The 23,536-nt window shown below is 37.1% G+C and overlaps 1 protein-coding gene across 1 annotated transcript in view; it reads right to left on the bottom strand.

The window, feature by feature from the left end:
* SMC5 (structural maintenance of chromosomes 5) overlaps nt 1–23,536 on the bottom strand; it is a 50,942-nt gene that overhangs the window by 23,670 nt on the left and 3,736 nt on the right. Inside the window, exons 3-15 of the mRNA XM_014958492.1 lie at nt 23,315–23,367; nt 21,179–21,341; nt 19,274–19,408; nt 18,005–18,145; nt 14,148–14,309; nt 9,492–9,563; nt 8,354–8,609; nt 7,026–7,180; nt 5,264–5,377; nt 4,056–4,150; nt 3,719–3,851; nt 1,546–1,719; nt 1,263–1,432 (exon numbers count right to left, since the gene is read on the bottom strand). Of these exons, the coding sequence (XP_014813978.1) occupies nt 1,263–1,432; nt 1,546–1,719; nt 3,719–3,851; nt 4,056–4,150; nt 5,264–5,377; nt 7,026–7,180; nt 8,354–8,609; nt 9,492–9,563; nt 14,148–14,309; nt 18,005–18,145; nt 19,274–19,408; nt 21,179–21,341; nt 23,315–23,367 (1,823 nt within the window). The remainder of the gene's footprint in view (nt 1–1,262; nt 1,433–1,545; nt 1,720–3,718; nt 3,852–4,055; nt 4,151–5,263; nt 5,378–7,025; nt 7,181–8,353; nt 8,610–9,491; nt 9,564–14,147; nt 14,310–18,004; nt 18,146–19,273; nt 19,409–21,178; nt 21,342–23,314; nt 23,368–23,536) is intronic.

Below are 23,536 nucleotides of genomic sequence, written 5' to 3'. Positions count from 1 at the left end.
CAAACGTCAAAAAACTGCAGCAAACTTGGGAAGCAGCAAAGATGGCTAGGGCCTACAGCACAGGCCCTGTAAGGACAGGATAAGGGTGCTCAGCTTGTTCACCCTAGACAAGAGACAGCTTTGAGGCACCTAATAGCAACCCCCACTATTCTTCCTACAAGCAGCCCACTGACAGGACAGAACCAGGCTCTTATACAGAGTACAAAATAGACAACAAACAGTGGACCCAAGTTGAAACAAAAAGATCCAGACTGGATGTCAGGAGAAACTTTTTGCCCATAAAGACAGTCAAGCAGTGGAACAGGATGTCCAAACTGGTTGTGCAATGTCTGTGGAGACTTTCAAGGTGCAGTGGGATACAGCACTGAAAACCTGATGTGAATACAGGTGTTGACCTTGCTTTGAGAACACAGCTGGACTACAGATTACATTAAGTCCCTTCCAACTGAAGTGATTCTGTCATTGTATATTACTTTCAAAATTATATCCAGCTTAATTCAGACACTCATATCAATTAGAAACATGAACATTTGAAAATAGTTAGTCACTGCAAGGATTATTTAAATAATTTCTATATCTACAGAAAGACATCCACAATATACAAGAAAAGCCTTGTCTGTAATTGTGTCAGGATTCTTACCCCTATTCAAAATTAAAAATGTAATTTTTTCAAAGGGAATGATTTAACCAATATTTGTTTAGGTAAAGGGTTCACCTCCTTCCTTCAAATTGTATTCTGGTACAACCACCAACTTTCAGAAAATGAAAAGTAGCGTGGTATAAAATCATATGGGAGTATTTGAGGGTACAAGGTCTGCTGGGACTGTGTTACAGGAGTGGAGGGAGGGAAGCCTGGGGCTATCTCATCTACACTGCCTTCTGGGAGCATTAGCTTAAGTGAAATACCTCTTGAGCTATGGCCAGGGTTTCCCTTATGACAAAGCAGTAACAGAAGAACTAATTGCAGAGGCCCACAAAACCAGGTATACATTAAGAGAAATACTGTGGTCAACCAGGGTCCAACTCAATCCCTGACATGCTTCCTTAGTACCATTTTTGTACATTATGGTATTACTAGATATGTGCCACCAAGACAGAAAACTATAGTAATATTGAGTGAATGATTTGTGTCATCACCTGTATATGATGCTTAACAACTGGTTACTTTGCAAGGGTAAAAGCACGCTGCAGTGAGAGGAAGCCAGATTACCTTTGTTATTAAAATTGCTCATGTTTATTAGATAATGTGGTTTGTTTCCTACCTATCATACTTCACACTGATTTTCGATTCCAACTGTCTTCTCCTGTTTCCTCTCTCTACAAGCTCCTTCTTCTGTTGCCTGAGCTCATTGTCTCTGTGTTCCAGATATTTCTGTCTCTCAAACAATGTAGTCAAACGCATATCCAATGACTTTAATGTGTTATTGATGTCCTGAAATAAAAGAACACACACCACTAGCATTCTTACTACAAACACACCACACTAACACGTGGAAGTAGGGTATGCTGATTGGACGATAAAAAGGCAGAGAAATAAATTCCTACCTGTTGCTGGTTTTCCAACTGTCTTCTTTCATCTGTGTCCACTGAACTACTGAGAAACTGTGCTGCCTTCAGGGATGTATTAGTAGAGAGGACTAGGTTTGTATAAGCAGATACTTTAACAACGTATCTTTCATCTGCTGTGTATATTTGCCTAAGTTTGGTTTCTTGTATGACCTAAAAAACATACAAAAATATTGATCTGACAAAACCATTACTTAAGGCAATGCTTTTCAAAACAAGGAATAAACTAGCTAAAACCCACAGTAAAGAAGTTCAGTTTATGAAAGACTCTGATTTGTTAACAAGCCTTTCCGAAAAGATGACGTTAAGATTAGTGTGACATTATATTTGTAATTGAGACTGGTCAGAAAAGAACTCTAAAGATACTGTTAAACAGACTATGCATCTGATTATTCTGATATTGCAAAAAGATACTGAAAAGACCTGCTAATATTTGTACTGCATCATGAACAGGCAGTTAAATATTAACAGGTCTAACAGAACTGGCTGGACAATCACACTCAAAGAGTTGCGGTCAACAGCTCAATGTCCAAGTGGTGTTCCTCAAGGATTGGTACTGGGACTAGTGCTGTTCAACATCTAAGTCAGTGACATGGACAGTGGGATTGAGTTCACATTCAGCAAGTTTGCCAATGACACCAACCCCTGTGGTGTGGTTGACACGCTGGAGGGGAGGGACGCCATCCAAAAGGACTTGGACAGGATTGAGAGGTGGGCCTGTGTGAACCTCACGAAGTTCAACCAAGCCAAGTGCAAGCTCCTGCACCTGGGTCAAAGCAATCCCAAGCACAAACACAGGCTGGGTAGAGAACGGATTGACAGCACCCCTGAGGAGAAGGACTTGACCGTGTTGGTGGATGGGAAGCTAAATATGAACAGGCAATGTGCACTTGCAGCCCAGCTGTATTCTGGGGCTGCATGAAAAGATGTGTGGCCAGAAGGTCCAGGGAGGTGATCCGCTCCCTCTACTCCTCTGGTGAGACCCCTCCTGGAGTACTGCATCCAGCTTTGGACTCCTCAGCACAAGAAGGACATGGACCTCTTGGAGCAAGTCCAGAGGAGGGCCATTAAGATGATGACGGCTGGAGCACCTCTCCTACGAAGACAGGCTGAGAGAGCTGGGGTTGTTCAGCCTGGAGAAGCGAAGGCTCCAAGGAGACCTTACAGCAGCCTTCCACTACCTACAGGTGGCCTACAGGAGAGAAGAGCAGGGACTCTTTTTGAGGGAGTGTGGTGATAGGAAGAGGGGTAACAGTTTTAAACTGAAAGAGGGGAAATTTAGATTAGACATTAGGAAGAAATGAGGGTGGTGTGGCACAGGAACAGGTTGCCCAGGGGAGTTGTGGAGGCCCCATCCCTGGAAGTGTTCAAGACCAGGCTGGATGGGGCTTTGAGCAACCTGGTCTAGTGGGAGGTGTCACTGCCCATGGGGGTTGAAACTCGATGATCTTTAAGGTCCCTTCCAACCCAAGCCATTCCACGATTTTGTGTTCAAGAATTCCCTGTCTGTACAAGCTAGACAACAGATGTCCAGCACAGAGGAGTGAATAAGGATTTAAACTGAAAACCACCTTGTGGGTTACCCATTATAATCCAGCAATGATGAGCCTACAAGAATCCATGGAAGACTACGGTAGAGACATTACTACTAGTGGGAGCTTAGTCTATTTCTAAGAATCAAAGAGGTTTATATACCATTTACCACATCAATTCCAAACAAAGCTATGCAACTGTACTTTCTGAAGTACAGAAACTGAACATTTTAATGTATTAAAAAAAAAAAAAAAAGTAGCTTGTAATCATTGCGACAGGTCAGCATTGTCATGTACTAATAAATGTTTGATCAAAATTTTGCCCAGAATTTCTCAGGCACTTGAAGTAGAAGTTACTATAACAGAACAACTTCATATAAGTGACCTGGAACAGCATTCAGGTGAAAGATGTATTTCACTCTCTGTGAAGTACTGTATTAGATTGACTGGATCTGTTAAAATGTCTTGCAATATGTTTGTGTACAGTGAGCTGTTCTCACTTCTAAAGACCAATTAGAAGGCCAAAGCAATTCTTTGCTTTTTCCACATTAACTTTCAAAAGAATTTCTGAAATAGAACTCTAGACTACTGGTGTGTTTGTGCTATTTAAGACACCTCACCCTTTCAATCATGTTTCTGGTCTTCTCTGTTCCCACAGCGACATCATGAACACGGTACTGGGAGCAAAGATAACTCATTACAGGATGAGGAGCATCAAATAACTCTCGCAAGTATGAGAAAAATCCATATCGGCTGAAGAGGAGAAAAAAAAGCATGCATCAGAAATAAAATTTGGTAGGTAAGCAAGCTGAATTTACTGAAGGGTCACAAAGAAGTCTTGCTAACCCAGAACTGAATTGGTGAAAATCTGACTTGCATAGAAAATTCAAATATATAGCAACAACACCAAAACACTGTATTTAAAACCATTCCCCATTGATGTAATGTGACACATACTGTAATTCTTCAATAGGTCTCGAAGGTAAGTTTTCAGCACATGATTCAGCAGGTGCACATACAGCATTCACTTTTAGTTTCTGATGATCACGCATCTAAAAGTAGATTACATTATATTTTTTGGTAAAAAAATTCATTATATGCAATTCAAGTATTTGTTCTTGATTCACAGAATGGGATTTATTTTAACTGACAACCTCTGGAAGAACCCACAAAAATCCACTCTGGCTCAGGCATGACTAAGTTCTCCAAAAACCAAACTCAGTTGATGTCTCTCCATGAAAATACCATGCATTAGAGAAAACAAAAGCAACCAAAGAAATCCAGAGCCAGGTTCTCGATCAAAACAGCCAAGCTGGATGTAATATGGAAGCCCCCTCTTTCAGGCTGTATGGCCATTTTGCACACATTATAGCAGAACACTGGCTACAGAGGCTCTGAAAAGCTGATCCCCACAGGTCAGAAAAGATTGAGGATACAAATGAAAGACCAGTTCAGCTGATTAAAAGAAGCCTTTGACTGGGTTCTACAACCATGGAGGCAGACAAGCCCCCAGAACCTCAGATATCACCAGTACCATTCATGTATATAGGAATTACTAGCTTCTGTAAAGGGCAGAAAAGGTCTTCAAAAATTTCAGGACATTTTGTCACACTATTATCACACTATTCTGTGGACAGTAGTTGGGAAGCATTATGACAGTTAATGCTGTATCTTGTGGCTTTTTTCTCCTGCGTCATCTCTCTGGTTCTCAGAGGGAGCAATCTCCTTATCGCTCCAGGAAACAACGGTATTAAGAAAATATAAGCTTGATTTGCTGCTTGGATCACTGTGTTCCCACAAAAGATGTCCTCTAGTCTCTTTAGTCAGGAGGCACTGGAAATGTTTTCTCCTAAATTTGAAGCTTCCTGCTCTTGTCATTCTGTTGTACATAGTTCTTTTTAGAAATAACTTTTGTCTTCCTTGACAAGACAACAATCACTGAGAAGAAAATACTATTTTCTTAATATTCCTGCATTTTTCCAGTTGGTTCAGGCTTTAAAAAAAACCAAACACCAGTCTTACCCCAGAAGAAAAACTTAATCCAGAAGCAAACCTTTGAATACTTTCTATTAGTTATTGTGCTGATCTTGCCAATCAAAACTTGTTCAAAGTTTAGGGCTCCTAAATCAGTATTTAATCCATTTTTAAAACTGGTGCCTACTTGCCTCCATAAGAAACATTTCCATATCTTCTTGACTCTCAAAAACGAAAGCCCTCATGTCATTGGCTGAAATGTGATTTTCAACATACTTAGCATGTCTATTGTCTTTCATATTGATCTGTTAAAGAAAGGTAATGAGAAAGTGATTTAATACAACTGGACTTAACACCTCCCACAACACATTTTAAGCAGTCAGATGATACCCAAGCCTACACTTAATGAAAACAAAGACATTTACATGTCTTTAAAGACATATTCCCTGTCTCTTTGCAACCAACTCTCTTGGGAGGAAATCTACAGTAACTCACATGTCATCATGCTTAGTTTTTACCATCCCTATCCTTTCTCAGCACCCACTGTCTTCACCATACCACCTCTCCTGCTTCTGCTCCACCCTAACCTTACAATTGCAACCACCACCATCTTGTGTCTAGTGGCCCTGATCCAGTACTACTGAAGGTATCTCACTATTCAGAAACAATTAAACTCAGGAATCAAAACCAAAAAATGCCACACTCTGCAAATTACTCATATGCAGTTTTCTTTGATTTGGACACAGTAAGCATCACCAAATGAAAATACAGAACTGTGAATCCCTAGAAAGACAGATTGATTGCATTCTCTTTGAATACTTAAAAAATGTAATTAAAAAATCCACTTGTAACATGAGTGAAGCCTTTCGTACCTGAAGGAAAAGTTAAGAAAGTGGCATACAAAGCCAAAATTACACAGAACTACACTATTCAATAACCTCAAGTTAGCTAAAGGCTGGGTGCACTTACTAGCAATTTGAAAGCTAGAATTCGTTAAGTACATGACACTAAGTCACATAATATCAAAGAAAACAAATTCAGACATTAGTGGATATTACAGACGTTAATGAGGCATTAAAGCAAAAGCAAAGGTATCCTATCAAGGCATTTGTAAAATTAACTTGACGGGGTCTTCCAGGAGGAATTGGAATTTCTGATAATAATAGGAAATACTTGGTATTTTATATGAAACAGAAGTAATTTTGAATCGTTCTAGTGCACAGACAAAGCATAAGAATTGGTATGCAAATATTCAACATTCGGTTGTTGAATCATAGCATTATACCATCAAAATAAGCTTTGCAATTCTGGAGAGAAAGAGGAGGAATGCACTGGATTTCTCCATCCTCTGTACATTATATGGAGCATATATGGCACGAGGCTGGGATAAGGGTGAAAGAATGAACTAGAAAACCAATAATCTTTTTGAATATTTAGTCCTACTATTCCTAGCTAATACAGTGGCTGTTAAAACAAAACACAAAACAAAACTAGGGATAGATGAGGTGTTTGTGTCTGTAGCTGGCTGTTCAAAGCAAACCAAAAAAACACCTGGGGCTTATGACATATTGTCACCACTACTGAGCAGGCTGCGCTGTAAGGGGAGGTATTCAATTCTAACTACCACTGATGTTTTTTAGGCAGCAAATAAGAACTACTTCGGTCTAAATAACTGGATGTGCCTTAGAGGAAATCTGCAATGAGGTCCTTAATAAAGGATTGCTTCTTGAGGAGGGAAAGGGAAGGAAAACCCCCTATCCTAGTCAATGCTGAGTATTACTACATTGCCTAAAGAATTAAAATTACAAATAATTCACCACTGACGTAGCCTGCATTTAATTGCAAATTTCAAGATGTGTTTTGAAAGTCTTAAAAGTAATTCTTGAAGTATTACAAAGCGTAAATAAACTAAGTATTAACTGGTTAGAGTGATATGCAAGTAATTTTTCTTACTTCAAGCATCATAGGTTCACAAACTTGTTTTTTAAACTTGTCTTTGTTCTTTCTTAGCCACATAAGAGCAGAGTGTGTGTCTCGGAATCTCCCTTTAAGATTCTCTTCTTTCATATTCATTATATTATTAAGTTGTCCAAGGCGATCAATTATTCCTGTAATTTAAGGCAGTTTCTTAAACGAAGTCTGTAGCAAGTGCACATTATAACTAGAATTTCCCATTATTTATTGACTATGTTACTCCAGCAATAAAGTTGTTAGAAGATTATAAGAATTAAGAGCTTCTATTCCCATAATCAAGATGCTGCTTGTACTAAAAAAACCTTAAGAACTATTAAAGCTCAAAATCTAAAATAAAACGAACTTACCCAAAGTGTAACAAAATACGGTAGCACAGTAACAACATAGGAATTCAGTCCTAAAAACACCCTTCTTCAAAAGCTATTCTACCTTTGTATTTAAAACCAAAAACATGCCAACAGAAAGAGGCAGTGGGACCAGCAACATGTAATCTCTGAGTGTTATTTCATGCTTGCGGAAAAATAAGTATGTGACAACAGACTGTGTGCAAAAGCATAAGCTACTGAGGAGAAACAGAGACTGAGCACTTCCTGTGCTTCTCAAGGTAAAATATGGAGTGCCTCCTTCCCTAGATCATTTGGTCTCTCCATACCTCAGTTTCTTCTTGGGTTCTACGACAAGTGCCAGACAGACAGGTACGTGCAAATGTACTATGTTCACCGAAGAATATATAAAACAAACCCTACCCGCCAAGTTATAATTTTTGGATTTTGTATCTTAGCAAGAACTAATTGTAAATCCTACGCTAGTATAAAGGACTTTACTACAATTAAGGTTAGCTCAAGTCCATCTAGACAGGACAAAAGCAGCATCAGTAGCTAATATACTGCCAAAGAGACAATTTTAAACACTGCATCTTCAAAGCAAACTGCTTTTACTTAGGTTTGTTTTTTTGTATCCTGCTAGCAGTACCCACCTTCATTTAATAAAAGGAAAAAAACTAGACTGCCAAAGTAGTCACCTTACCTAGAGATCAGAAACTAATTTAATTGAAGGATAGTTTTAAGGTCAATTGCCACTTTTGAATCTTCTCGTTCTTTCTATTTTGCAAGCAGTTTCTGTTGCTTTTAATAAAACTGGTAACAGACAAGAACACTGCTATATATGTAAGATATAGCTATGAGACTTGAGGTAAACATGTCAAATTATTTCACTACAGCAGAAAAACATAGATTCTGTATGAACAGTCATTAAAAAAAAAAAAAAGAAAAAAAAAAAATCAAGAAACAAAACCCCAAGTAACTTACTTTTCTTTTCCCTCTCTTGGTTCATTTTCTCTGCTCTTATATCACTGATATCACCATCAATATTTGCCCTTTCTTCTTGTAGTTTTTTCAGCTCGTTATTAATGGCGTCAGTTTGTGGCTGAAGATTCTCAGAGACTGCCACTGTATTGAGCTCATTCTTCCAGTCTTCTATCAACTTGCGAGTATCGTGTATTTTCCTCTGTCTGTCCATTTCTTCATCTTTTTTCATTCTCAAAGCCTGATGTATTTCTTCAATCTAAGAATTTGGAGTATTTCCAACATTAGAGGAGTTTAGTACATGAAACCTGTAACAAACAACTACGGTATCTGTGCAACTGATATTAAATGCTGATGTAACCATGCACTAAAACTGTAGGAGCCTGTTATAGTTCCAATAGACCTATAACAGTTAAAGAACTGACAAGATTTTGTTAAGATTTAGGAACAAAACCAAAATTCAGTAAGACTTGAAATCAATTTTTGAAGTTACTTTAGTTTTACTAAAGCAGAAGCTTAAAGCTTAAGATCTTCCTTAGCACGTTTGAAAGTTAGCCTAAGATTGCATAAAACCTATAGCACAAACTCAATGTGCAACACTGACTCTGCACCCTTATACATTTAATTTATAAATTTCTTGACCAAGTACTTAGATGTACTTCTGTTTTACAACATATCTTTGTGTTTCTTTTTAAAAAATGCTGGATTTACATACATTATCTCATACATTATTTGTAGGCATGTTTAATGCTGAGTTCATTGCTGTACCATAGAGGCTGTAACTTTTCAAGAAAAGCCTGTAATATATAGTAATAAATAGTATGTATACACACACTCTCTATTCCTGTTTGTTGTATTAAGGTAACTGATTTTACATAGCATACACCTGACCCTTAGTGACACCTGTTTGACTAATAGGCATTGCAAAGACTGGAAGGAACAAAGTGTGGAAGCACTTGCAGCTTCTTCAGAGAAATTTACCTCTCTACTAAGAGAAGAGCAGACAACCGCCCCCATATCCGTGTTTTACTGCAGAATTTAAGCAGCACCATTCCATCTGAATACAGCATATGCTATATCTAGTACTGAATTAATACATCAGCAAAGAAACACCAATAAAGTCACAAATATCAAGACTCACTTGTTTGTCTTTCATGTCCAAAGCATCTTGCTTCTGTTTACATTTTTGAGAAGTGTCTTTGATTTCAGTGGCCTGCATAAAGTAAGATATTTAAATTAGGTAGTCACAAGTTCAGTTAGTTATATTTGTAAAAAGCAGTCATATTTTAAAGAACATTCTATATATGCATAACTAAGTATTTATTCAACATTTTATTACTGACAAAGTCATACTCATCAGATTCTTACTATTCGTACTTTTACCTGTAACATAGATTTTCAGCAATTTGTGAAGAATTGCAAAAATGGCAGACAAACTGTTCACAACCATTCAGCTATAGATCTGCAAATTCAGGCATGACAGATAGACGAAGTCTCCAAACCTAATCTGAAATTAAAATAACTCAATCCTCGATTTCAATAAAAATGTTACATTCAGTTCCTTACACTTACAAAATGTTCTTGCCTCTTTTCTCAAACTAACTTTACTGAAGAAAGCTTATATTTGAAGCAAGAAAAGCCTAAATTCCAACACACAGGACAGCCAAAACAGAATTTGTCAAAGCCACTCTTCCTCTCAAGTGCATTGTGCTAAAGCTATATCCTACTCAACTGAGCTTGACAACTTGTTGGCTCATGTGTAGGCATGTCTCTACTCTTTCTCCATCCCTCTCAGCTTCTACAAGAGCTGTAGAATAGTATAGGTTGGAAGGGACCTCTGAGCATCATGTGGTCCGATCCCCTGCTCAGTGCAGGTCTTATTAGGTCCACTTGACCAGACACTTGTACAGCTGAGTCCCGAGCACAGTGAAAGCGTACTATGCTTTCTCTACTAACTTAATTCCTCTTCCCCTGAACCCTCAAAACTGCAAACAGTGCAAATAGAATACCGGAAGGAGGATGGAAGGAAGTTAATTTCAGTGCAGACATGGAAACAAACAAGCACAGCACTCCTGCTGGAAGAAATGTCTTCCTACAAACCGAGTCACACTGAAAATGCTGACATATCAAGAATGGAGAAAATAAAATTATGCAGAATCTTTTCCCTCCCACAACCTGAAAGACACACAAAAATTTAAGACTCTGACTCTACAACTCTTTGTATGAAGGCAACACAGAATAACACATCTTGGTCTTGCAGTTGACTGTAATGCATTACTGATTCCACGATGCTCTCTCCAAAGATCTCAGGCAGGCACTCTGAAGAGAAAGCCTTCTCCCAGGAAATTGACACAAAATATTCACAAAACAATTCTAAAGGTTCCCAAAATCAGGACACTAGTAAGGAACTGGAATTCAATTTATATATACACCTACCTTGCAGAACAGATTAACAACTGTAATTGTCTTTAAGGTTTTCATGGTACAATCACACCACACTTCTTCATACTCTCAAATACTGCTAGAAAAATTGTGTTGGATAGTCCACTCCGTTCAAATGACTTCCAAGAGCCTAAAGCAGAAACTTTTCTAAGCTTCTCTCACACAATTTGATCAACCTCTTCCTACAAAAAGGGTCAATTTTTCTTTTCTCAGAATCTATACATCCAACACACCCAAAGCACAAAACTTTACTAAGAATTCTTAGTCTAATCAAATCCTTAAAAGGGTTTTAACATACAGAGACAAGAGAAACAGTCATGCAATGTCTCAATACGTTAATTTCTTCCCAGATTTAGTGCTGCCTTTACTTTCAGTCCAGATCCCTCCAGGCAAAATCTATAATGCCATGCCTGGCTTTTTGCCAACAAAGTGCAAACAAGACATAATACATAGTTATCTCTGCTCTCACATATATATACTCAAGCCAACAGCAAGATCTCAAGAAGCAGTCAGGATTATGGTTATTTGATAATGGATATAAGCCTGGACCAAAGGGTCTGAAGACAATTATGTTCCCTACAGGTCCATGTGTCTAAGACAAAGAGGACTTAAAATGCTAAACTGCTTTCCCTTAATGCCAAATTTGGCTAGAAAAAAAAACAACTTTGGGGCCTAAAATAAAGTTATACTGTTTTTATAACAGCATCATCCATTAATCAACTCCTGCCATCTTACAGCATAATTATCTGTGAAATGCTCACCACATTCTTGCATCTATAAAGATAAAATTCTAACTTAAAATCAATTCAAGCAGCATCTATAAAAAAGGGAAGAACTAATGAAGAATGAGTAATTTAAGCAATTTTAAGGTAAGGTACTTAAACGCCCTAAGGTTTTGCCGTAGGTCAAAATTATTTCCTGATAGTGTAAGCAGCACTGATTCTCTTTTAAAAGAACTTCATTGTCACAGCCCAACTAAGGGAATATGTGGGAAGGAAACATATTTCAGTACCCAAAATGAGCTACTGTTAAAAAAAGTTCAAAAAGTAGCAGTACACCTCTAACATCTTGTTGATTTCTCTGATGTCATACAAATTTTTCATGCCATAACCAGGTATATAATGTATTTCCATAAGACTTTTTCCATTATGTCGGACTCTACAGGGGATTCTTAAAAATGAAATATTTATCATTTTGGATATAACATTTAATATTAGAACAAAACTGAAGCTTAGAAACGTCTCATTATTGTGCAGCATAGTATCAGATATATATGACAATCAAAATAATGGTAAATAGTCTCTGAAAAGTAGTATTAGAGTATCTCAGTAAGTCTTCTATAAGTTATTTATTTCAATTATAGCATCTTTCCTCTTTCCCATGTTTTTGGCTTCTGGAATAATGTAGAAGAAAATACACCCAACTTATTCTCTGGGCCCAAATTAAACATCACTTCAGTTAACCTTGCGAATCTTTAGTATGTGAAAGCTGTATTCTGCAAGTTTAGACTGAGCAGAAAAGATTCAAGAGTGTAAGTCAGTCAGCTAGTACATGCCCCCAAGTTACTCTTTCACAGCTCAGTAGCAAATAGCCTACGCTGAGCATGCTCCCTGCAAGTTAAAACTAAAATGCTGGTTTGTCCTAGGTTTCTCATACAGACTATAAATCATACCAAAATAGGATAACTTTTATTGGAATATAGCCCAATACTTCTAAGAACTGTGATAGCAATGGTTCAGTAGAATTCTTTCTTATTTGAAAAAATATATTAGTATAACATCAATTGAAATGGAAGATACGAGTAAAACCTAGCAGGATAATACCAAGCAGTGAAAACAAAGCTTAGCACTTCACAAACATGAAGGCCCTTATCGCATTATGAAAATTAATTTCAAGCTTCAAGCTGTTAACTTCCCTCTACGGAAGTACACATAGTCTTAAACAACAAAACGCCACAAAACAAACAGAAAAAAAAACAACCCAACCACACCCCAAAAAAGCCCACTTCAATAAAACCGGAAGATTTTTAAACATTAAGGCATTTTGAATCAGAGCATAATAAACACTTGTAGTGCTGTTGAGCACAAAATTCAAAGAATATATTTAGCAAAGGGCTTTCTTAATAATAATAATAATAATGTACTTGGGTAAGTAGTATTGCCTGGTACACTTTACATCACAAGAAAAACAGAAGTGCTCTGAACAACAGTCTGTGGGGTTTTGTTTGTCTGGTCTTTCTGGTTTGTATTTTGGTTGCGGGGGGAGGAGTGTTTCCTTAGGGGGAAGGGTGTGTGTTTGTTTCAAGAAAGCACATGGACAGTGCATTGGCTCACAGTGCACTAAATGCCACTGAAGTGTCAGACCATGATTCTGCAAGATGTTTCATTACAGCAGTCCTCTACAGGTGTCAGACATGTCTCCACGCCCAGTTCTTGGGTCTGATCAGTAACCTTCAAGCAGAACTCCCTGCAGCAAACATTCTCATGGTATCATTTAACTTTATTTATCCACTAAAAATTTGTGCAGCCTATGCATGCAATGATAGTACCTGCAGCCTGAATAGTACATGCTAGTTAAAATCCTGCAAAGAATTACAGTACTTTCCTATTTGTGATACCGAAAAAGTAATTTTCCATATCCTCAGAGTGCTAGTTAAAATCCTGCAAAGAATTACAGTACTTTCCTATTTGTGATACCGAAAAAGTAATTTTCCATATTCTCAGAGAGAGCAGCTATTCAAAAAACAGATACCAAAGCTGTTAAGGCATAGATAGGTTTACCATTAAATTCTCTTACATATAGAAGTATTCACAGCTGATGGAAGATTACTGTCTAATAAAAAAAATTATACTCTACTTATGGACTTAGGTTAAATATTAGAGGAATGCTTTTAGGCCAGAAAAGTTGTAATTTAACTTAAATTAACTAGTAAACTGGCTACATTTTAAGATGATAAATAGAGCATCCACAAAACTGAGCAACAGAACAGGTGGAAATAGGCAACTAATTCAATATAAGTATCTAATTTAGGGAAACTATAAAATTATATCCCTGAAGGTTCTATGAAGAGAATTATAAAATTTGCTTACTCTTATAATACCAAGACAGTGGACTTTCAGAGTTGCTACTGAAGGTTTACTAAGAAATGCATTCTTTGAATTTTAGTGTTTTTAATGGAACAAAGACATGGAGAAGACAGTGAGAGCTGAGGGCATGAGTTATTTCAGAAAAATTTCTTCTGAAACACATTAGTATGGCGCATAGAAAGAAAGAGGCCATTGGTTAACACTTTCCAAGGCTGAACATGAAACACCGGAAATATTACATACAATAACCAAGAACTTAAAATGCTTACCTTATCTCTGATTTTCATATCCAGACTCTTAAAATATTCTTCAGTTTCTTGGATTTTTTTTGTTACTGGGGACTGCAATTCTTTCAGATGCTTCAGCTCTTCCTTGGCTTGGTCTCTGCTTTGTTTCACATCCTCATGCTGCTGACGAACATTTTCATATTCCTTGGAAGTAAAGCAATTAAAGACTTATGTCTTCTGTTCCAGTAGTTTAATACTGCCCTAATATTTTATTGAACTGTACATGAGTTTTAGGAGAAAAAGTCTCATTCAGAAGCTAATATTACAGCAACTACTTCAGTAATCCTCCTGCTACTAGTCACTATGACTCGGAGATGTAGGGACCATTTAGCCTCCAGCGAAAAAGCACATATAATATGCAGTTTAAGTAGCAAAAGAAATGACCAATTTCTCTGCAATTACCTTGCCTCTAAGACCATCTGGGACCGGTGTGGAAAAAGTAATTGGTGAGCCCCTTCTGTCCATAGTTTGAGCACTACTTAGGCAGAAGTCCTCAAACTAAGACACAAATAACCACAGAAAACTTCAGGAGAAAGAAAAGAAAGGAGCTGGACTCATCAGAGCTGGTAACAGACATAACCCTGAAGTAAACTAAGGAGAGAGACAGAGTGGAGTTTAACTGGAGATGCATTCCTGAGAAGAAAGAGATGGTAAGTTGCATGGTGATCAAGAACATCCACTCCAAGAAGGTGGGATTTAGGGTGAAGGAATCACTACTTGTGATTTTTTTGTGTTATGCACTCTGGAGGAAAAAACAAAACCCCCCCACAAATAGAACAAACCCCTCCAAAAAAAAAAAAGAAAAAACAAACAAAGCAAAACAAAACAAAAAAAGAATATGAGTTTCAATGACTGTTAAGGGTTCATGACAAAAAAAGATGCTCGGAGGACCAAATGGAAAAGGAGTAGATACATGTACATGGGATTGCACAGGAAGGGAAAACTGTTGGATTTGGGAGGCACTAAAGAAAGCTTCTGGTTTACAGTACATATCTGGATTATTCCAAGCTTCTTTAATTCTATGATGTGGAGTATGATCACTACCCACCATTATAAAGTTACAGAGGTAAAGCAATTGTACTTCCGCTTAGCTGATACAATAAGCTTAACATTTAGCTCTTCTGTAAATAAGGTATTACATTTCAAGGTTGAAGCAAACGTACACACATACACCTCATTTTTTCAGGTACAAACAACAGGCAAGTTTCCCAAGAAATTGTCATGACTTCTTTGTTATACAGCAAATCCCTTTATCACTTTAAGAAAACCTGACTTATAGTAGACCTCTGTATTTTAGTAACCTGTAAGTAGATAACCTTGATGCTTGCAATTACGCATTTAGCCTCCCAAGAGATATTTTTGCTTAAACTACATAGTAAAGCTTTTCTCTATTGTGAAAGGAAGAGGAAGAAAAGAAGAATGGATACAGCTTGGTGAAAATACATTTTCAGAATTATGTGTTTGCAGGAAATTTACAGTAGGACGAATAGCACCTCCTGCTGCTATACTACCTTAGAACAATATACCTTATGGTATTCTGTAATACCTTAAGCTTTGAGGGGTAAAAAAACCCTTTTCTTTAAAACCCTACAAAAGAAGGGCTATGTCAAAAAAACCTGTAGCTCCTTAGATCTGCTCACCGATTGCAGATGACACAAACATTTGATGAAAGTCCCATTAAGGTGCACACAAGATCATAAAATGTCCCCTAAATCTTTGAGTCCAAATCTTTCACATTGCCATTTCACGGAATTTAAAGCAGATGCTCAAAAGCCTAATAGACATAGACACATATAAAAATGGTGTATAATCCTCCACATACAGAAGCAGATGGCATTGACTAGAAAAGACATCTATCTCCTCAGGTGAAGATTAGCAGAGTCTTCAGAATAAAAATGCAGTTCTCCAGTGTTCAAACAGTAAAACAAGTTCAGTCCTAGACTGCCTCTTTTCCATTGTAACCAAGAGACTATCCAGCATGTTATTTCAGTTGATCTGTTTTCAGGCGGTCTGTCTTCTCCATTTCATAACATACTGCAGTGTTTATACACCTGCCTCCTGGTTATTTTGGAGGCTCACCTAGCTGTTCTCTTTTGTTACAGCAGCAATTCTAAACAGCTAGGCAAGTTTTGTCCACAACTAGAAATCTACCTTTTGGGAAGAATGGGGGAAGGGAAAGATGTACAGAAGGAAGAATAAACTCCAATGCTACTCTCAACTTTGGTGAACCCACTTTTAATACATCAAAAACAGTGCTACGTCAGATGACAAATAAATACGCTCTTCTAAGAGAATGCATTTTTTCTTTTAAATAGAGCTTGGTATTTTGAAATATAGGAAGATACCAAGAGATCTATGAGAAGGATTTGACAAATCACAAAACAGCAACTATCTTGTATATTGAGGATCACAATGGAATGTGAAATTCTGTTGTAGCCTGTAGGTCAAATATCTTCTACCTAGTAAAACAGTTATGTTGATGACCCTTGATTTCACCTGTAGATTATCCACAGGCAAGTGACTTCTGATAAACAATCTGCTACATGCTACTGATGCTGTATTACAAATTGGAACTTTACGCAGGTGTCAAAACACACTATGGATTCAGTGGCCAAAAAGTCAAATTTCTCCAAATTGAGTGCACCCACCAAAAGTATTTAATACACTCAGCAATGCAAACTGTCTAGAAGATAGCAGTGAAAGACAGTGTGAAGAAGCCTGTCTAAATTTGCTTAAGAAACACGTAAATAAAAGCACTGTTCTCAAACTTATGGATGGCAATCTAACAGACAGCAGATAAAATTCCTAACTTAGTTTACCCCTGCCAGTTTCTGACCAGCCCTCAGAGTTCTGCATCTGCAAATATCTTAAAGTAGAGAACAACTGGTATCATTCTACATTAACTATAATAAAATAACTCTCTCTTCTTTTTAACTAAGACAGCCTAATGCATGGCTAGTAGGGAAAACCTGTATCATTCAGCAAGTGCAGAAGTCCAATCCTAACAGCGCAGAGTGTACAGTCCACCTCCATAGCACCTACCACCATCTGCCTATTTCAACCGCTGCTCCTATATCCCTCCATGCTGGTAGCACAGAGGTTTGAAGGTAGTGAAAGTACCTTCCCTGAATCCCATTGCTCTTCCAATATAAAAGGAACATAAAGTTCTTTGCATACCCATGCGAGAATTTGTTATCTGCAAAATACCTTACAAAGGTTTTCTACATCCTCCACAAATACTACATATAAGTTTTCGTAAGATGTATCTGTATTTAATTCTACAAAGCTTGCAAACAAGACAAACAACATATTGCTTCAGTATAATAAAATCCACATCACTTAAGCTGTTTATAAATAATTTAATCTGACCATTCAACATTAAACTAAACAACAATGATCAAAGTACTGTTCAGAAAGACTTATTTTGCTTTGTATAAGTGACCTTATTGTTGATTCAAGGCTCTTTTAAATTTCTTAAATTTGTCTACAATGTCCATGTCTCCAAATGCCAACATTTTTGAGACTAGCAATCTATATTCACCGTGGTTTGTCATGCACACCAAACCTCAACTAATAAATTAAAATTAGCAAGGGAGGAAGGCAACCTGTGAAAAAAAAACAACAACCAACACCAAAAACCCCCAAAACCACGTTCTGTTAAAAACAAAAAGTTAGTCAAAATTAGGCTTAGGACAGTATTTCCAAGCAACTGTAATGATGTTCAAGTTACTCTGGTCAAATTACTTTTAAAAAAACTTTTGGCAATATTTCTAATATTGCAGTATTAGGAAAAAATGTTAGGTAATAAAAAAAACACTGAAAAGAAAATAAAAACTTACCACCCATGGCCTTTTCCTCTCAAGCATCTCTATTAGGTCTAGATGGCGCTTGCGCTCATGGTATCTCTCAACATCTTGTTTGTATCGTTCAATCCTCTGTCTCATTTTCTCCAAAGAGTTAGCTTTCTCTCTGCATAAGTTCTGTAAGAATATACATTTTCGTGTTTTACAGTATCTACTTTGTGAAAACAATTTTCAGAAACAGTCAGCACCTCACCTGTAAGTTAAAGCAGAAACTTGCCACGAGAGAGGAATTTTAGTACAGCATTAATTAGATGAGAACAACCCAACTAGGAATAGTTTTCCAGCTTTTTTCAAGTATGTTTATCACATACTTTCTTTGAAAACAAATCTAATTTAAAGAGCCAAGTTTTTTTTTATTATTTTCTCAGGAAGATACTCCCTACATCTCAAGCCTCCATTAATGTAGACATTTCTAAACCACCATAAGTGCTTTTTATAACTACAAGTAGGAAAAATGCTTGTGAAAGATCTTGTAAAGATTTGCAACAGAAACATTAAGGTTGGTATGTGAACGTAGTATGTATGAAATGCTTGTGTGCACACAAGCACAAGAAGAAACAGCGGAACAATAAATTAAATGAATGGCCCGTATGGCTACCAACAGACACTGTTCCCAGAAAACTGTGCCCAAGGCACCGTTCCCAGTAATAGCAGTAATAGCAAGGATTACATTATTTCTGCAAAGATTATTAAACCTGCACTCTGGTAAAATCAGGGTGCAAGTAACTGTCAGGGAAAGACCCTGCCGCCTTAAATGAGGATGGCAACAAGGTTGCAGCTTATTGCATACACTCTCCCTTCTCCTCCTGGCCTGTTACATTCCAAACCAGGAAGAACAGGTAGCAGGCAACAATATTGCCCATACTTTATGGAAGTTGAAGTCAGCAGGATTAAAGCAAAGGACCACCCTACAACAGCTGATGACTTACAAAAGGATGAAAGACCAGTCCAGAAAACTTGTTGCCAGTCAAGAATCCCAGAGAAGTGATGAGTACTTGACAACTGGCACCCCTTGTCTTCTACATCCACACCCCTAGCACATGTCTTTGTGCTTACAAGCACGTGAGTGTTGGAGTGAATAAATTCTGGGAGCAGATGAGCGTGATTTTGTAAAATCAACTTACCACAGACTTTGTAAAAAAAAAAAAAATACCACCTTCTAATTCTGTAAGATCTCACATTACATTTCATCATGCTAATTTCCCTATAGTCACTCCCTTCTGTCTCTATAATGTGCATGTTTACCTCCAGTTCTCTTTCTTTTTCTCTGAAGTTTTTCAGTTCACAGTGATATTGGTACATTTCTGGAGGACCGATGGATTTTTCAGTGGCTTCAAGCAACTCAATCTTACTCAGTTTTGCAAATTCTCCAACTTTGTCCTACAAAATAAAAAAAGTTACAAAAATATCGTACTAGTTAGAAGAGAGCAAGACAGTAATACTGGATTTAAATAATACAGCAATACTGGATTTAAATACTGTAATTTACTTGTCATGAACACCACCTGACCTACTGTCCAATGCCAGTGAAGTTAAGCATAGGATGGCTATCTCAGACTAGCAACAAAATCCTCCTAAACATTTTTAAGTGTTCATCCATGGTTTTCTTGGCGCTGTTCTGGAATGATTTAAGCTTAAATCTTAGCTGTTCTTGACTGTTTGACAGCTTTTGAGGGTAGCTGTTGAGGACATGGGGTTAGTTCGTTATTTTTGAATTGGCTAACATTCTTCTGAACAAGACAGTTTAGTACAACTAAAGTTTTTATTCAACTGTATTCTTAATATTGGTTCTCAGGCTGCTGAGGCTACACCTTCCCAGCAGAAATGCTATGATTAATTCAAAAGTTAAGCAATCTAGAAGTTAATATATAAGGTTGGCAACCTAGGGTATCAGAAAGCACTGCTGCTGTCTAAGAGCTCAAAACAAAGACTGGAGTGAATGGTGTTCTTGCCATTGCTGCAGTGGCAGAGAGCAAATAAACCAGAACTTTCAACACAGTAATATTCACTAAACTGACATTTATGTACTAATGAAAAAAAAGATGTTTTAAATAGAAAAGTTATGTTGGTAGAGCATGCAGGAAGTTCTACTCTAAATAAATATTAGGAATATGTAAACAAATCCCCCTACTCCGAATATTTGTTTCCACAATATTAGCTTTCAAAATTTTCATGCTTTTCATCATGTCTTCTTGAATGCTACTGTCCTCAAATAGAAAAATAAACTCATGGTCAGCTAGGGTCTGGTAAGGTTTTTTTTTACTACCATCCCTGACAATCCACATGGACTGGGAAGGTCTTAGGAAGGAACCTGCCATAGCTTTTCTTTTTTTTTTTTAAGGTGGAACTGTGAGGCAACTTTGTTATCTGCACAGAAATCCTGACATACTTGCGCATGGATTTACATACGGAAACTTCCTGAGGTATTCTTTAATCTCTCTCCTTGAGGAGCAATTTTCCATCAGGATATTTTACACTTACATAACTTGATCCTACATATCTTTAAGTCCTACACTGTTGCTCAAGAAACTGCTGAGCCACGGACATTACAGAAAAGGCTCTAGTAGTAGTCTCCGTTGCAACTACGGAGTCATTTAGTAGGATTGCTCTGATTTTTGGAGAACAAAATCCAAGAAACTCTTTCCCTTCACTTACCAAGTACAAGATCCAATCAGGAGGAACTGCCTGGATATAACCAGAGAAAAGTGCATGTAGGGATGCACTGGGAAAGTCAGGGATGCATAACTACAGGAACCATGCAAGTAAAGGTACAGAGACAGTGGCAGATCTCAAGACCTTACAGAAATTTCCCTACAGATTTGTTGTTTAAGAACATCCCTACAGCAGTACAGACAGGGCCAAGAGATACCATTGTTAGTGCTGCTACTCAAACACCAACATGGGGAACATCAGCAGCTTTCCTTTCACTGTCAACTGACAGCAGGTACAAAATCATCCAATCAGTGAGCCTTAAAGGTCACACAGTTCATCCTTTCTCTCACTATCAGACCAGTATGGCTACCTCATCCCTTTCATTCTTCTTGCTGTCCCATTAAATCACTGAAGTGCTACAAAAGCTAAGAAGCAACAAAACCCTCTCAAAACACAGCAATCCATTTGCACTCACTGGCTTTCAAAATTCATTCATACCTGAGGAAGAAACTGGCACAAATTGTCCACCTGAATGTTTAAGGCTGCAATCTGCTCTTCTACCGTTTTCAAGGTTGCTGGCTTTCTGTTGATAAACCATGCTGATGTGTTGTTCACCACCTGAATCTCACGTGTGATAATGATATTGTCAGGTGCCTTGGACCTGATGAATAAAAAGAAGTGTTTACACTTTTGAGAGTATGCAAAGGTTACCAAGTGTCGAAGTATGTTAGGGTTATGCCACTCAAACTTTAAGATATCTAAACATTTAATATAAATTAAATGGAGGACAGTAGCAGAAGATTCACATTTCAGAAAACATCCAGTACTTCAGTGATTAATTAATCTCACACGGCAAACATCAAGAACACCTACAAATCTTAACTCAGAGGAAGTTATTTATATAAATGGCATACTCATGCTGAACGTATGAACCATTTAAAAATTGTAACAGATGTGAATAGTTATATAAAATGTATATAAAATTGGTACGCAGGAGGTGCAGAGTAACACTATGCCTTTAAAGTAAAAAAATATTAGTGTACAGAACTACATCAATGAGTCACATATATATACACATATTCCATTTGGGAATAAAAATAGTACCATGCAGCATGAAAAATACTAATTTGTTTTCATTTTCTATTTTTAAAGAACAGCAAACATGCACTAGTTGTCCACACAGTTCTCTAGCTCAACAGTTATCTTCAAAATTTTAGCCTGGTTAAGATGCATCAATAACAAATGAGCAATGAGATAGTCATAAACTCATGAAATTTTGGTCACCATTTTGATTAAGAAATTGACCAGTGTCTGTTCAGTCAGCATATTGTTAAAGATGAAGGATAAGGGCTCATAACAGTTTGAAGGCCCTGTATCTTAGCAGACTTCAGAATAGAGCTCAAAGTAGAAGTAATCCAACAGCCATCATGATATGAGGCTACTTCTTGAAGACTGTATGATTACCTCCTCCCAAGTACCCACTTTACTATAACATTCCAGGATTCCTTCAAAAGGCCTACAAAGCCATGCTCCTTTCTTTTATAAAATTAAGGACATTTTACTACTATAACTCTTGATTTTAATTACAATCAAAGGGCCAAATTCAAGCAAGACATTGCTTGCTTATAGAACTGAAATTTTTAAATTCCTGTCGAAAAGCAAACTCCTGCATCATTGCTCTCTCACCCTAGATATTGCATTTAAGTACTGTCTACCAATTAGACTGGATTATATTGCAACCACTACAATAGAAATGTTAAGTCTTCACATTCTGCAAGTCCCTCTTCAGACTTTCAAGTAACATTGGGATGTATCTATGTTAAAACAATCACACCGTCTACCGGAAACACATCCCACCTCCTGACCCACTGCTTGACCAGTCTCCAAAGAATGTCTTACTTGATTACTCCCACAAGAATGAAAGTGGATAGGATTTTTTCAAAGTCTTGTTCCCGTATATCTTTTTTCCTGTACACAATTTTCTTTTTATACAATTTGACCAACTTACAGGAAGCATGTAATCTTGCCCTGTAACCATAAGTTACTGGTGGAATTTTACAGAGTACGTTCTAATGATTTTCAGTTGCTTTGCTTTGCAAAAGCTTACCTATAAGACTGCATTAGCTGGAGGAATTAATCTGATCTATTTTTTTTTATTTATTCTTTTGTTTCAGTATGCAATGTTTTCAGTAAGAATGTAGAGGAGTCCCTCATACCAGCAGTATAGCATAAGGCAGTGAAGGCAGGTCATCTAGTTTTCTTTTTTCTATTTTAAAAATAATTTCCAAACACTACATCATGATGGCAAAACTGACTGAATCTGCATTATCTGAACCTTAAATGCAATCAAAAGCTAAACATGCTATATACATCAAACTTTATCTATACATTCTTTGCACATCAAGACAAGGTAAAATGCTTTAGAAAGTGAAATCAAGACCAGCCATGACTGCTTATTTCTTATGTCATAATTATTTAACCTTAAAATTTCAAAATCTGGGTTAAAAAAAAAAAGTAAATCATCAGCTTAAAGACAGACCTCTGTACACTAGATTTTTTTCACAACTTTATGACTGACTATGTAGGGAAATATCTAATTAAAAATGGATGAGGAAATACAGTTTTATTACTTACAGTTCAATTTCTACTACACCTTTCAGGCACCCCTGCTTCACAAAGAGACCAACCTACAAAATTAATTACAGAAATTATTATCATAAAATAACAGTGTATTAAAATGTAATCTCTTACAAAAATATGTATTTGTATAATAGGGTTGCTATAATGGGATATTTTTTTGAAAACTTATGATTAAAACCTACAATTTATTTTGGCTGTATATTAAATAAAAATAAA

The sequence above is a fragment of the Calidris pugnax genome, unplaced genomic scaffold (genome assembly GCF_001431845.1).
Source record: "Calidris pugnax isolate Ruff unplaced genomic scaffold, ASM143184v1 scaffold360, whole genome shotgun sequence".
In the NCBI taxonomy this organism is placed as follows: domain Eukaryota; kingdom Metazoa; phylum Chordata; class Aves; order Charadriiformes; family Scolopacidae; genus Calidris; species Calidris pugnax.
Note: the sequence above shows the minus strand (reverse complement) of the source record. Positions and strands in the feature narration are given on the sequence as shown.